The 15,247-nt window shown below is 42.0% G+C and overlaps 1 protein-coding gene across 1 annotated transcript; it reads left to right on the top strand.

Moving 5' to 3' along the window:
- The first annotated feature begins 3,155 nt into the window (after window positions 1-3,155).
- klhdc3l (kelch domain containing 3-like) lies at window positions 3,156-15,240 on the top strand. The gene is made up of 8 exons (XM_080785154.1): window positions 3,156-3,262; window positions 7,037-7,227; window positions 7,729-7,811; window positions 7,975-8,053; window positions 9,227-9,273; window positions 9,507-9,621; window positions 11,551-11,728; window positions 12,903-15,240. The coding sequence occupies exons 1-8, from the start codon at window positions 3,186-3,188 to the stop codon at window positions 13,564-13,566; spliced, it is 1,434 nt and encodes a 477-aa protein (XP_080641280.1). The 5' UTR covers window positions 3,156-3,185; the 3' UTR covers window positions 13,567-15,240.
- The last annotated feature ends 7 nt before the right edge of the window (window positions 15,241-15,247 follow it).

Genomic DNA, 15,247 nt, shown 5'->3' with positions numbered 1-15,247 from the left:
AATTTGGAGATGCTGATCCTAATCCCAGCCGCCATACACTCTGCGAACAGATCCAGTGAGAGCTGAAGGTCTCGGACTGATGGTTATTTTTAACCATTCAAAATATATTCTCACATATTCCCCACAATATATTTTTTTCATTTCATTGTTTCATTGTTTGTATTTTGAAATGTTTGACACTTTTTTGTTGTGTGTGCGTGCGTGTGCGTGTGTGCGTGCGCATTTTGAATTGTACTTATTTTACCTCATGAATAAATATTATTAGATGTCTTATAGACGAACAATAGACTATTTTCTGTCAGCAATGTTTAATATTCTTTGTTTCTGTGTGTATTTCAATATATTCTCTGCTTGGCCATGGGTAAGTTAACTAAGTTTGGTTCTATGGTTCCATGTTCCCCATTTACCTCTAAAAAAGGTTCTATGTTCCCCACTCACCCAAAAATTCAGTTAATATTATATTTATATTATATAATATTATTAATGCTATCAGAAACTTGCCCTTTGGGTGAACTAAGAACGCCCCCTTTCATTTCCACTGGTGGCCAATCCAACTGGAGCTACCTTCGCGTCCAGCCGTCCACCCGACTCCACGCATCGTGTGCTGGCAGTCAATCAGCGTTGATGTTGTCTGGAAGCATGGACATGTTTTGGCTGTTCGGTTTTATTCATCCATTTCCAACTGAACTGACTGCCGGAACTCAGCAACAGCCTTCTTCAGGCATGATGCCTGAAGAAGGTCCAGAGGGACCGAAACATTGCATTATTTAAAGAAAATACTCATGTACAGTACAGAGCAGATACAGTGTGTGCAGGTGTATTTTCATTCCTTTCATTGATGTCCACTGGCCTACGCACCTGTGCATACGCCTGATGTGTGCGAAATCTTTTTCCTACACTTGATTGGTAAAATCCAGATGACAATAATATGACTATTAGTATTTATATTATATTTGTTGTAGTATCCGCTGAACCAATATGGGAGTGAGAACAACGTTCTGGTAACACCCACTTTCAAAACAAATTCTCCTTCTACAGCACTGCCCCCAAAGCGTGACCCCCTCCCTCAAAACAGATCACTTGCATCTTTTAAAACAGGCCTGAAAATCCACTTTTTCAGGGAGAGGAAATGATCAAACCCTTTTTTGGGGGGCGGGGGAGTGGGGAACATATAACCTGGGGAACATATCTAGGGATGACTATTCTCGGGCAAACAGTTGGTGAAAATAGAAATATGAAATTGTAGATTGCCTATTTTCTGCAAAGAGATTTGGTGTACATTTAGAGGGTGATAAGTGGATGAAGTGTATTTGTTTGCAGTTAAGGCCAAGATCAAGACATTGAATCTGTTTTAATTTTGCTTTGACTATTGCAAGTTGCATTTCCGTGATGCTGTTTTACCCAATGACTTCTCTCATTTTCAATTTTTTAGCAGTTACCGGTAGCTTGTATTCTGTATCTCCTGCTGCAAACAAACATTTTTTGATACCGTAATTTACGTTTTGATACATGGGCCTACTTTATACCAGAATGCTCAATAAACATAACATTTTCAAAACCATGCCATGAACTTATTTTAATTAATCAAACCTTATGTTAAGCCATTTATATGGTAGAGAATCTTAGTGCACATCTGCAGAGGTTAAAAGTTGTCTCCCTTCCCTATACTCTTGAGACATTTGGACCCGGTTGACAAGAAGCCTACTGTCTGCCTATACTTTAACCCTGTAACACCCAGCGTTGCAATCTATTTTAACATTTGTGAAGTTGGTCACGTGGCCAAAAGATGTGCGCAAAAGATGTGCGGCCCAGCCACTGAAAACCTGTGCGGAAAAGATGTGGCAAGCCTATCAGAGTCACCAGCTCTCAGCCCACACCAGGCCCGCCCCCGGCTCACACGTCACTAGCTCTCAGAAATTCAGAATCTGCAGCGTTGGAGAAGACACACACACACACACACGCACACGCACGTCTGTAAGCCACCCCCCCCACACACACACACACAGGCGCGATTACATACAGTTTCATTCATGCAAACGGGGCACTTCTGCCGCGGAGTGCGTGGCGAAGTAACTCTGGGATAATACAACTTTTTTTTTTTCTTTTTTATGTTCACCTAAACGTCATCATTGATGTTCATTGCAATGTCATTGGTACCCCCCTCAAAACCCCTCTTTGAGTGGAATAAATTATGTTGAGATGTTCTTTATCACCTGAGGTGAAATATTAACATTTATCAGTGCACGTACAAAGCTGGCACAAAGTTTCCTATACGCTATCGTGAAATCATATGCCTGTTTCTGACCCCCTGACTGTGTTTTCATACCAGTTGCTTGCTTGTGACTGAAGGTCATGTGATTTTATGCAACGTTTATGGTGTTCATCAGTGCCAGTGGGCCGTGGCTGTCGTTGTTTTACACAGCGGTGACAGAATCTCTCCGTCATAGAGTTGCTGACAACCAATCAACTTTTATTTTAATATGAATCAGCTACTTGGCTGGGAGAATTGTTATTGTATTTGAAAATTAGGCCTATAATATTAATGCTGAGGATTATAATGCTGACGAAAATATAAAATTGTCTACAGCGACCACTGGAGTCACAGGTTTCCAGAGGTCACTAAAGCCAGTGTGACAGAATGTGTATTCATTCTGCTGTTGATCTTATTCTTACTCGGGCTATCTCTATTCCTCCTCCCTCCTCTTCCTTCCTCCCATTATGACTCTCAGGGTAGCTCTGGTCCATAGCTCTAATGCCGTTGCAATGCTGTTGAGCTATGGACCACAGAGCTACTCAGGGGTGTATAACAAACAATAACAAATTATAATATCAATAAATTCAAATCTCATGGGAATACGCGGCCCAATACATCTGATCAATTTGGGGTCCTCCACATGGAAACATTTGCAATGATTGTGACCTACAAAACAATGAGCATTAGTCATTACTTAGTCATGCGATTACAAAAGACTACAACTGTTGGAATGTTGAAACCCACTCTGATCTGAACTGGCATGTCATAATGCTCAATCCTAAAACAGAATAGCGGATTAGTCACTTCCTGTAATATTACAACTACAACACAAAAACTTCTCTCTCTCTCTCTCTCTCTCTCTCTCTCTCTCTTTCTCCCTCCCCCCCGGAGACCCCCCCAACCCCTCTCTCTCGCTCCTCCCTCTCTCTGGATGTGTGTGCATCAGCAGACACACACTAATTATACTGTGAATTACAACACCAGGAGGATCTGCGCTGCTGTCGTGTTGTAAGTTAACTGATCATCTTACTCAACCTATTTAGCTTTTCTTACTGATAATTTAATAATAACCGATTACAATATACAATATCGTGTCTATTGCAATTTGATTCGGCACAAATATTATTCTCTTTAGAAAACTAAAAGTTGTTCCGCTGTTCAGCCTCCCGCTACGGAGAAACTTTTCTCTCCGCGATTGGTCTGGACTTGTCTTGGAATCTTGTTGTTGTGCCTCTGTTTTTCATGCGAACATGTTGATTTGCGGATGGTGACCATACTTTTTGTCAAACTAAAAGGATGAGTCGCTTAATTGTTTACTTTAGCCCCGTGAGGCTGAACCGCGATAGTTACTGTAACTAACGGGACATCATGATTCTATTTCTAGGCCACAGGGATGGGCACGGGGCACGACCATGTCACAACATAACGGAAACATAATAGACAGGAAGCTTTAAGCATGTGCAATGCATTTCTATTTCTAGCAGGGGCCACCCTTAGAGTATGTATATATACTCTAAGGGGCCACCATACAGAGATAATATGCTTCACTTACTTTACTTTACGTTTGAGACTGAATGTACACTTAATTACTACTGAATAAATACTAGTTTACTACTACTAATGCAAGGAGTAACTAGCTATAGGCCTAATGTTGTAGTATTAGTAGTAGTAGGCTAGCCTAGTACTACTAGTAGAATATATTAGTATAAAAACTAGCACAATAGTTAAGCTCCCGAATTCTTACTTTCACTTAAGTGCCGTGCAGTAAAGAAAAATACAGACCGGCATCACTAGACTTATCGTGTTCCTGTGTGTGTGTGTGTGTGTGTGTGTGTGTGTGTGTGTGTGTGTGTGTGTTGATCACATTTTAGGATATCATATGATTCTGGTCAGAGCAGAGCACTAAAATTCTATTGAGGTCCATTATACTGTAGCCTATGTCTCAGTTGTCAGGGTTGCAGTAGTTTTGCAGGGTGTATCATCATACACCCTGCAATCATCATACACCCTCTGGGCCCTTAAACTGCCCCCTCAGTTTAAGTTTTATGCACATATTGTTTTACTATATGAAAGTTATGTGTTTCCCTTCGCCAATTTTCAACTGCCCCCCCCCCCCCGGGCCCTCAGTCATTTCATCCTGGAGCCGAGCCTGTCATAAACAGGACCAGTGTTTCTGTTGATACGGGTGTCAATGTCAATGATGCTAGTATTAAATAAATGCACTTTGAAGCATAAGCCTTGATAGGGAGGTCAGAGGATTCGGTATATGCAGTGATTGATGGAGTAAACAGTAGTGGTGATGATCTTATTTCTCTGTACTTTTCCACTCCGTGTCAGCTGTTCTAAACCAGTTACATTGTCTAACTGGACTATAGAGTTACTTGGCTCTGTACTTACTTGGACCACTCTCCGATATCTCAGTGGAATTTCTCCACGTTCTTTGTTAACAGATCAAGGACATTGCTGTTTATCCATGGACTGGCCTTGAGAGGAGCCTTGATTTTACTTTCACTGTAGCAACCGTTTAGCAAGACGTTTTTTAAGGTATCAGGTCAGGTTTCTAGAAAATGCCTACTTTGAGAACATAAGTAATGATCTGACTCCTGAGTGTGTGGTTTAGACACGAAGTTTCAAAAGATTGTTCTCCCCGTGTCCCCTAGGGTAAGGACCCTCACAAAAACATGCAGTAATCCTGGTCCCTAAACTAAAAATGGGTTGCAAAAATCATGGGATAAACTATATAGGAAAAAATGAAGAAAAAAAGGTTTCAAAAGATTTGTCCTGATGCACTTAAACCCTTTATACTTAATTGATCGGGGTCCCCCAGGGGTCTGTACTTGTCCCCTGACTGTTTTCCCCCTCTACACCAAATCTCTTTGACAATTTTGCCATTTATTACATGGCCCAAAATGGGGACGCTGGGGTTCATGTGGTTAAAATCTATAATGTCTACTCTCTACTACACTGAACAGGTGACTTCTGTGACAGCTTAGCTCTAAACTCAGTAAAAGACGTGTCTTAGGTTATAGCCTATCTGGTGATGTTCTGGGACCATTTTTCTTTCCCAAATCCCGATAAGAATTCCGATATCTGAACTTTTATGTTATGTTATGTGCAACACTTGTATACAATACCACTAACCCTGTTTTGATACGATAGATTGCTATCATTGTTGTATGGCTTGGCTCAGGTTAGACCCTTTGTAAAACATTAACAGATACATAGAATGGATGGATGCCATAGAACTTCCTTTTATTGTCTAGTTTGACAGTCAACTTAAAAAGAACACAAACAAATGACCTTAACATTTCCTTGAAATTAGTAAAGTAACAGTTGTGTTTTTTATTTAAAAACATAACATAAAAAAATAAAATAAAATGCATGCATCGTTATGCGTTATCATCATCACGATGATAAATGATGTCATAGCTGATCCGATCGGTGCATAGACTCACCTACTCGCCGCTACCCGATCCAGCATGTTAGGCTGGCTGTAACGGAGGCACTTCCAATGATATCTGTATCGTGACAACCAGTCATAGCTTCACCGTGTTTAGATAAGGTACAGTGTACTCTAACTAGGTGTTTGTAGAAGTTAGAAGCTGGTGAGCACCCGTCCCGCAGTGACCAGAGGTCATGTGACCTCTAGATATGGTGTGTAGAGATTGCATAACTGCCGTTTAAGTTGAGAAATCTTTCCAGTGACTAAATAATCAGTTACCGACAATTTATGACAATGCAGAATCAGAATAAACTTTATTGCCATTGGGGGGGGGATCTTTATGGTACCAAAGCTAACGATTCTGTATTTCTGTTCCAGCTTCTGACAGCTCTGACTGATATTGAATATATCGCTGCTGAGTGCTAACGCTTAGAAACCTTGTATCTCCTATATTTAAACTTTTTATCTTTTGTACGCAAACTTGTATGCAAACTTGATCCATTCCTGGCTTGATCTCTTTACCCCCCCCCCCTCTCTCTCTTATCTCCTCTCTTGTATTTCTTGGAAATTTGAAACGATGGGAACTATGCACATAAACGAGTTTACCCACTTCTTTTCCATGTAAAACCGTGATGTGACAATAAAATTATTCTGATTCTGACAACAAACTTTTCCATGGTAACGGCCGGGCCGCATCATTATGACACCATGTGACCTGTGTGTGTGTGTGTGTGTGTGTGTGTGTGTGTGTGTGTCAGGTATCGGGTATCATCAGGTGTAGGGAGCCAGCCAATGCATTTCTATGAAGCGTCTCTGTTCACTGAGGGTTTGCATCCCATACTGTAACTGAACTGTTGTACCAACAGCACTGATTTAAATAAATTCTTAGGTGATCAATGAACTTGGGTGAGTTCATTGATTCTGTAGGATCCACCTGGTATAAAAGGGAGGTAGGAAGTGCTGAGAGTTAGTTTGTATTGGGTGGGAGATACAGTAAGGCTAACAGGATAACATAAAAAAAAGTCCTGGGCACTTGTTTCCATTGTCGTCCTATGTATTCAATGATCAACATAGCATAAACAATTAACATAATAATTCATGTCATCTACAAATACAAACGCCATACAAAAGGCAAAGCGTCAAAGCGGCGGCAGGGCCTTTGGTGGAAAGGTGCAGCCTGGTCAAATGAATCTGTAGGAGGAACCAGAGGGTGTTGCTCGCTAACGCGTTGCATCGTGTTGTTCCCTTTGGCAAGTGTCAGTGTCGTACCGTGGAGTATAAAGGAGTCTGGAGTGAGCATCGAGCAGCCCTAACGTTGTGCCTGGGTTTCTCATCGACAGACGCTGCGATGAAGGCGTGGGGATTCCCACCATGAGTCAGAGAGGTCCATGTCTGTGGCGAGAGCTGCCTCAGAGCTGCCCTGCACCCGCCGACCGCTACAAGCACGCCTGCTGCTCTTACGACGGGAGCGTCTATATGCTGGGAGGCCGAAGCAGCCGCTCCCTGAAGGACTTGTGGAGGTACAGCGTAGGTAAGACGTCCACGTAAACCACCACCACCTTCTATCTTTCTGATGGCAATCTGGGAACCCATTGGCAAAAAAAGGAGAAAGAAAACAGCGGCCTCTGCTGTTTGTTTCCTTTGAATTTGCCACTGGGGTGTATAACAGGATGTTGGCATAACTAGGGTACGTTTAGAACAGCAGTTACAATAGACATTATTTATAGTTAGTAGCAGTACTTGTGTGCAATGTGCAAGTTTGCACCTCGACAGAGTGCATTTCTAGTTTCATCTGCAAAGCTGGACAGACGGTATGGAAGGCTGAGAGAGGCAGACATTAGGAAAAGAGCAAGGTCACAGCACGTCGCAATGTGCCGCGTTGGGAGCTTGTCCATCGGCTATTTTCAGCTAAAGCTTTCCCCACAAACCCCCCCCAGAAAGGAGTCTAGTATAGAGCCCTGAGGGACTCCGGTCAACCGTGGTCAAGTGGTTAACTGTGTGTGTGTGTGTGTGTGTGTGTGCGTGTGTGTAGTGCATAATGAATGGACGGAGCTGGTATGTTCCGGGGAAGCATCACCGGAGGAACTCGAAGAACATTCCATGGTGGCCCATCAGGTATGAGTCTGACCCGCTGATCAGCATGTGTGTTTTCATGTGCAACTGAGATATAGCATTTGTTCAGGTCAGAATGTATTTAATATATATAATATATATATATATGAATATACTGACATGTTGACATCTGATGATGCTGATGTGTTCTGTGTGACTGTCGCAGGGCTTTCTCTACGTGTTTGGTGGAATGCTGGACTCTGCGTACACAGAAGGGAAATGTCCACTCTGGGTGTTTGATGTAGGTACGTCACGTGTCACAATGGGAAAACATACAGACAGGGAGACAAAACCTATACCCTGTGCTTGTTCATTAACACCAAGGCAAACACGTCTACACTGCTGAGGAAGTATTACACACCAGGTCAAGGCAGGGTTTGATTTTAGAACATTTAAACAAGGCTTTACAATGTGCTTTATTTGTGCATAACATTAACGGTACAGTAAATGAAACAAAAACGCTTGCTATATCATTGCTATAGTGTATTTGTTCAGTAAGGTCTGCCATCTCTGTCTACTCTAGCCCTTTAGCTTTTTCAAATCTGAATATGCATTTTTAGGTGGGTCACCAATTGCATTCAATCAGGAGAGAGAGAGAGAGAGAGAGAGAGAGAGAGAGAGAGAGAGAGAGAACATATTATTTATCAAATGTATCACTTCCAGTTCAACTTGTTTATCTTGTGTCCTGTGTTTTAAGTTGGGGGTCCAATGCCAAATACATATATCATTATTTGGGTGTACTCAATCTGGGAACCCATCTGCAAAACAAAGGGAAAACAGCCCTCTTGTCCTTTGAGTCAACAGTCTGTCTCGAGAGACTAGGGTGTGCTTGACATGAAACAGTTTGAGAACCACTGGCTTTAACATCAGTTAATTCATGCAAGTCAGGGGAGGAAAAGCCATGGAATTTGCTTACCAAAATAGTGTGCATGCAGGAGTTCCTGAGACCCAAACAGGACATGCTTCCTGACAAAAGCACCACATGTCTGTTCTTGTTTGTGTCTGCTTCACCGTGCACAGTATAGGGCTGGATAATTAACAAAGCAAAAACCCACATTTAGAACCAATAACCGACTGAATCTTGCTCATGTAGGTTCATCGAATTATCGAGAAGCACGTTTTTCTTTTCTCATACTGTATATCAATGAATTGACATGAAAACAACATTGATTAGTCTCATTAGCCACTGTTTTATACTGTGTTGTACAATGCTGGCATATTTCTTTTTTTCTTCAAATAATCTTTTATGAATCCTAATCGAGTCAAAAGTGGGATATTGATTTAAAGTCATATCAGCTAGCCCTAGTGCACAACCTTTGTCACCATGGAAAGCCTGTCTCACATGATGCACAACCCGTCTCACTATAGCTCTATTCACCTCATCAATTGCATCATTGTTTTTGCATTGTGTGTTGCAGTGAAGCAGAAATGGGTTCGGTGGAGGGGGAAGAGGAACAGCTCTCAGGTAAATAAGACAAATATTCAATGGTCAAATGGTCAAACATTGGTACTCAATTGATACTGACGTTCTGTGTGTGTGTGTGTGTGTGTGTGTGTGTGTGTGTGTGTGTGTGTGTGTGTGTGTGTGTGTGTGTGTGTGTGTGTGTGTGTGTGTGTGTGTGTGTGTGTGTGTGTGTGTGTGTGTGTGTGTGTGTGTGTGTGTGTGTGTGTGTGCGCGCGTGTGCGTGTGCGCACCAGATGCCAGTGAACAGGAAGGCCCACAGTGCTGTAGTTCTGGGCTCTAACATGTTCATCTATGGAGGCTATGTTGACATGAGAGGATCCTCACAGGAGTTCTGGAGCTTGGAATTCGGTGAGTGTGTAACTTAGACTGTGATAACTAAGTGAACCATGCCGTGTAACGTATTTCACAGGTTCTTGATTTCATTTGTTTCCATACGCTGTGCCTGGGTTTCAGATAAGGTTCTCAGATCCTAATTTGGGCCCTGCTCAGGAGGTACTAGTACACCCAGAACTTATACTTTCAACATGTTTCAGAAATGGCAAATATAGCAGGTCTACAAGCTCACAACACGTCACATCACATCGCAACATGTTGGGACCTTTGACTCTGTGAGCTTAATGTAGATAAACTATTTTAAACTGACCTGAAGGAGGTCCACACTAGATTGAAATGTTGTCAATTTATCTAAATATAAGTAGAAGTACCTCCATGTAAACAACAAGAAAACACAGAAATGCAGGGTTGTGGAAGGTTCTAGGACTAGGTTAACCCCTCATAGTTGAAAAGGGCCATTAGTGGTTCTGTTGTGTAATGTGTTGCTGTTATCTGGACGTGTCATCTGTCTAACTTTGATAAACAATGGAATTTCCCGTCACAGTACGCAACATCAGTTGATTTGAGATCTATAGACTTCCAAATGAAAACATCCCTCATTTGTTTTGCCCCCCCCCCCCCCACCTCCCCAGGGGAGGGGGAAGGAAGGGTGTGTGTGTGTTTCCAGAGGGTCTATGTGTGGATATAGAGCACCGAAGTCTTTTCACATCCTACCTGGGTCGGATGAATTCTGTTTCTTATATTGCCTCAAATAAGAACTGTGTTCCAAAAATACAATAATGTTCCTGGCGGTTTCACTCGTATGGATATGAAGAATCAACTGATGTTACTGCCGCCGGATTAGTAAAATCTTCTCTGGAAAAACAGATCAGATATGAATGATTGACTATCCTAAACAATTCAGAGCCAACAATGACTACTTTTAAATCTAAAAACATTCCCCAAGGCCTGTTTTCTAAAATAAATAAATCTGCCTTTCACTTAGCCAGCACTTGACTTGTTTAATGGTGAATTGTCTCTGATGGAGTATCGTGCACACCATAGACTAGGCTAGATGGCATGAGGCGGAGTCTCTGGTGTCGTTCACCGTTGGCCATCTTGCTACAGTCCTTCATCTGTGGTAGCTGGTGATCAGCTCAAACAAAAATACTCATCATTCGCTCAAAGTTTGACGGATTTACAAATGGTTTGGTTTATTACAATGATTCAGGATGCTTATCTGCTTAATGTAATCTTTTATATGAACGTTATATAAAAGCATATAAGTATCTATGGTGCACACTGCACCATGTGAGCATTTCTTTTAGTTTTACGATCATGTCTGTATCACGCAGTATCATTAAAAAAATAGTAAAAAAAAAGGAAGATAGATTTAATAATTATCCACCCAAAATACTTAAACTAAGTACATTTTATCTAAGTTTTTGGTTTGTTTTAGTTGACTTTGTAAACACACTATATCCTACTATTAATTATTGTAATATAGTTTTTTGTACTGAACTGAACAGGCTTTACTTATGCCTTAAAGCTTACATGTCCCTTTACAAGTTTTCATATGCCTTTACATGCTATTGTGTATGGAATGTGCTATACAAATAAACATGCCTTGCCTCGCCTTGGACTAATGTTAAACATAAATGCCATTTCTGTTTGAACTGTATAGTAGCACACTGGAACCTGTTGAAACGTGTCACAGTGGATTAGATTAGTGTAGTGTGTTAAAAAGCTGCTGCTTAACACAGTTGAACCGTTTGAGTCTGTGTCAGTAATGAGCAAAGTTTCTTTTGTTTTCCTTTTTTCAAATAAAGGATCCCCACAAACTAATACTGATTAGGCCCTAATTTACACCCATAAGAGAACATTAGATTAGATTTTTGTACAAAATTCCAGTGTTTATATGTGTGTCTTGTGTGTGATTGTGTGTTTTGTTTGTGTGTAATTCAGACACCATGGCCTGGTCTGTACCGGAGGTCTCATTGGGGCCGGGCCCCCGGCACAGCCACTCAGCTGTGGCCCACCAGGACTCTATGTACCTGTATGGAGGACTGAGGGGCCTCCGAGAGCAGAGAGACTTCTGGAGATGGAATTCTTCCAGCAACACCTGGAGCTCCCTCAGAACCATGTGAGTGTTAGTCTGGGTCCCCCTTGCCACCAGAACCACATATTAAGCGGGCTACATAGTCCAAACCGCCGTCCCAAGTTCATTTATCAGGGACAATGCACATGAGTCAACACTCCAGTCAACAATGTAAGTTAGCAAGAAGCTATCATTTCCATCTGTAGTCCCTGAACAGGCTTTTAAAAAGTTGTGATAAAATTATCCATACAAAAAACATACAGTATACAATACAAGTAAACATAGTACAGGGGACAGAACAAAGTGACACCAGTGACAAATGGAGCCTGATGACTGACAGATTTGGTTTGCTTTAAGCCACTTATTTTAAGTTGAATTTGAAGTTCAAATAGTTGGTCGTCTCTCTTACTTCACTAACTTCAGTACGGAGACTATTCTAGACTAGTGATGGGAGGCTCTAACAGAGAAGACTGTTTCACCAAACACACTACGTCTGAATGGTATATCACAGTCCCTGACTCTCCTTGTTGCTCTTGTCACCACTTTCCCATCGCTCTATGAACTGTTCCAGTGGTATAATCTAATGCTATGCAATATCCAGCAAATTACTATAGTATTGGGAAGTAATGGGAAATGTAGGTTAAACTTGTAACTGCTACAAAGTTTTATGTCCATTGTCTCCCTCTCCTGACATACAGAGGTAACTGCAAACCAATGCTCAAACCAGATGCTGTATCTAGCTAGCCTCGCGTTGCGATACTAATATACCACTGCGCTGCCCTAGCATATGCATATGCAATAGGGGTGGATGAAGTCTGGCTGCGCCAGGCTAGTATCTAGCCATCAGATTATTTTGACTATACAAAAAGCTGTGCTCACTATATGAGTGCATTTATTTTTCCATGAATTTTCATTTACCGTACAATTATATACATTTAGGCTACTTTTATTGTACTGTATAGTGTTTTATATGTTGTGATTATATTGAATTTTCAACCCCACAACATGTTGACCGTGTAGATTCGCTTTTTGTCTTTTTTTGTCTTTTTTCCGGGGGTGTATATGTCGTGCTCTATGTCTGAGCACGACCCATTGACCCCTGCAGCTGATGCTGATTGGGGTCGCATTCAGGTCACACGCACACACACACAGACAGACACACACAGACACACCTGAGTACTTCTTCCACCACTGATGAAATGTGGATGTTTTCCCACAGGTCAGGCCCCTCCAGACTGATGGGCCACTCTGCCGTGGCCTTCAGGGATGGCATGGTGCTCTTCGGTGGAGGTGAGAGTCAGACCTCCCCTCAGAGTGGCTTGTGGAGGTACAGTTTCACCTCTCATACCTGGGAGAAACTCCCCGCACTCCCCTGCGGCTCACAGCCGCCTCCCAGGATGCACCACTGCCTCGTGGGCATCGGCCCCAGCTACCAGCCCCCAAACTCCACTGACGACACCACTCCAACCTCCCCACATTCGGGACTCAAACAAGGCCTGCTGGACAGCAGGTTAAGGCCGTTCAAGAATAAATGCTTCCCTATGTCACAACCCTACAGCTACCTGGGGACAGAGGAGACGGACATCGAGCTGGAGACGTTTGGACCCAATAAGGGCAGCCAGACGCCCGCTGATGTCTCCGATGGAGAGATCCGCAGCACCCAGCGCATCGGAACCTGCCTGACTTTTGAGAACCAGGCGTTCAGGCAGCAGTGGAGCTGTGAGGTTGAGGAAGTGGAGGTGGAGTTTAGAGATGAGCTGGGAGATGCTGAGGAGGACAGCATCACTCAGCATCTGCCCAATCTGCTGCTGGTTGTTGGCGGGAAGCCTCTCAGTCGTCACGCCGTCGTCTCTGTGTGGCAGATGACCCAGACTGACTCCTGACATCAGAGGAAGGACAAACCCACGTCATCAGAGTGAAGCAGACGCGTTGCGTTGTGAGCTTGTAGATAGGCTATTTTTGGATGCTCGGGTTCGAGTGGTTAGTTACAGGAGCTTTTTACCTTTTTTCAGCACCATTTCATCAGTAACAGTAACAGGATTTCAAACTTTCCTAAATGTTTCATTTCGGCAAGATCAATGGCTTCTATTTCAGCACGCTACCTCTCCAGAAAGAGAGAGAGAAATCCCGACCGATGATGACATTGGTAGGCAGACTTCTGAACTGTCCACAGCCCATCTCTGAGACACAGAGCAAGTAGACAGAAATGGTACCACTACCATCTTAGAATGAGCGTTAGTGAGGACCAATTATATGAAGATAATGATTGCAAATAGGTGAACCGTTTCTTTAAGTGTGACTTATACTTAGTTGTGTGCCATTGTGTCATGCACGGCGTACAGTGCGTCACATTGAGGAAAAAGCTTGTAGTTTGGCAACTAAGTATACCTATTACCTCAGTCTTAGGTTTCACAATGATAATGCAGGACCCACACAAGACATGAACTGTTTTACACAATGGAATTATTATTCATAGATATGACATTCATATTATTTAACTGTGTTAATTTTGAATAGATGATTTATTACAAGTCCCAGTCATGTATATGCTTCATTAATCTGCAATCTGTTGTGGTAACCAATACAAAGCAAAACTGCACCAACAATAACACATTTTGTGTGTTCAGGAGCAAACGTAAAAAAGGTGTCACTCACACTCCCTATAGTTCCTAATTCCTGCAAGTTGTGTAGTTATTAAACAAAGTTCTCAGTTTGTATGATAACAGCCCTTTATTACAGTTAAAATAGGTGACGAAAAAGATCAAAATAGCATTTCAAGATGGATTGTGGAAGTGTTTACATGGCTGCACTGGTCTACTTTGTAAGCCTCCTGAATGTGAAAGGTGTTACTGTGTGTAAACACTGTTGAAAACACGTGCCAATGAAACAATATTTCTGATCGTAATTGTTTCTTTTACACTAGTTTTTACACATGATTTAGGATTTCAAAAAAGTATCAGGTAAACTCCAACTCACAAGCAAAGGAAGACTGTGTTGTGGCAGGTAGCAAGTAAATCATTTAGTTAGGATGCTGTCAGCATTGTCTGGAGATTGTGGGTTCAAACCCCACTCAACTATTTACTGTGAAGTTTTCCTTTCCACACTGACATCAAGTAGCCCGGAAATTACAGCTGAACTGTGGCCCGCTAAGTGGCCCAGCGGATAAATCGGATGATATCTGTAGAATTCCTAGTAGAATTGTGCTGGTTCAAACCCAACACGCTCCGTAGGAGGGTGCTGGTTCAAATCATCGTTTTTTGACGTGCCAAAACCTGCCATTGACCCCCATTCTACATTTCTCAAAAGCACTATATTTCTAAAACTATTAAACATTTCAAAGATTCATTTTCAGGAAAACATGTCAACCGTAAAATTAACCTAATAAAGTTTGAATGGGGTTCCTATGTGTAAGTAAGACTAGTAGCATGCCAACGTTTGTGCAACACCATGCCTTTACTTGCATGTGAATTGTTTTGTTTTGACAGTACTTTGACAGTACTGTTCTACATTTTTTATAAAATATTAATTTAATCAATCAATCAAACCCATTCATTATAACGGATC

Source organism: Protomyctophum bolini, assembly GCF_963924005.1.
Source record: "Protomyctophum bolini genome assembly, chromosome: 16".
Taxonomy (NCBI): Eukaryota; Metazoa; Chordata; class Actinopteri; order Myctophiformes; family Myctophidae; genus Protomyctophum; species Protomyctophum bolini.
This window is presented reverse-complemented; position numbering and strand designations above follow the sequence as displayed.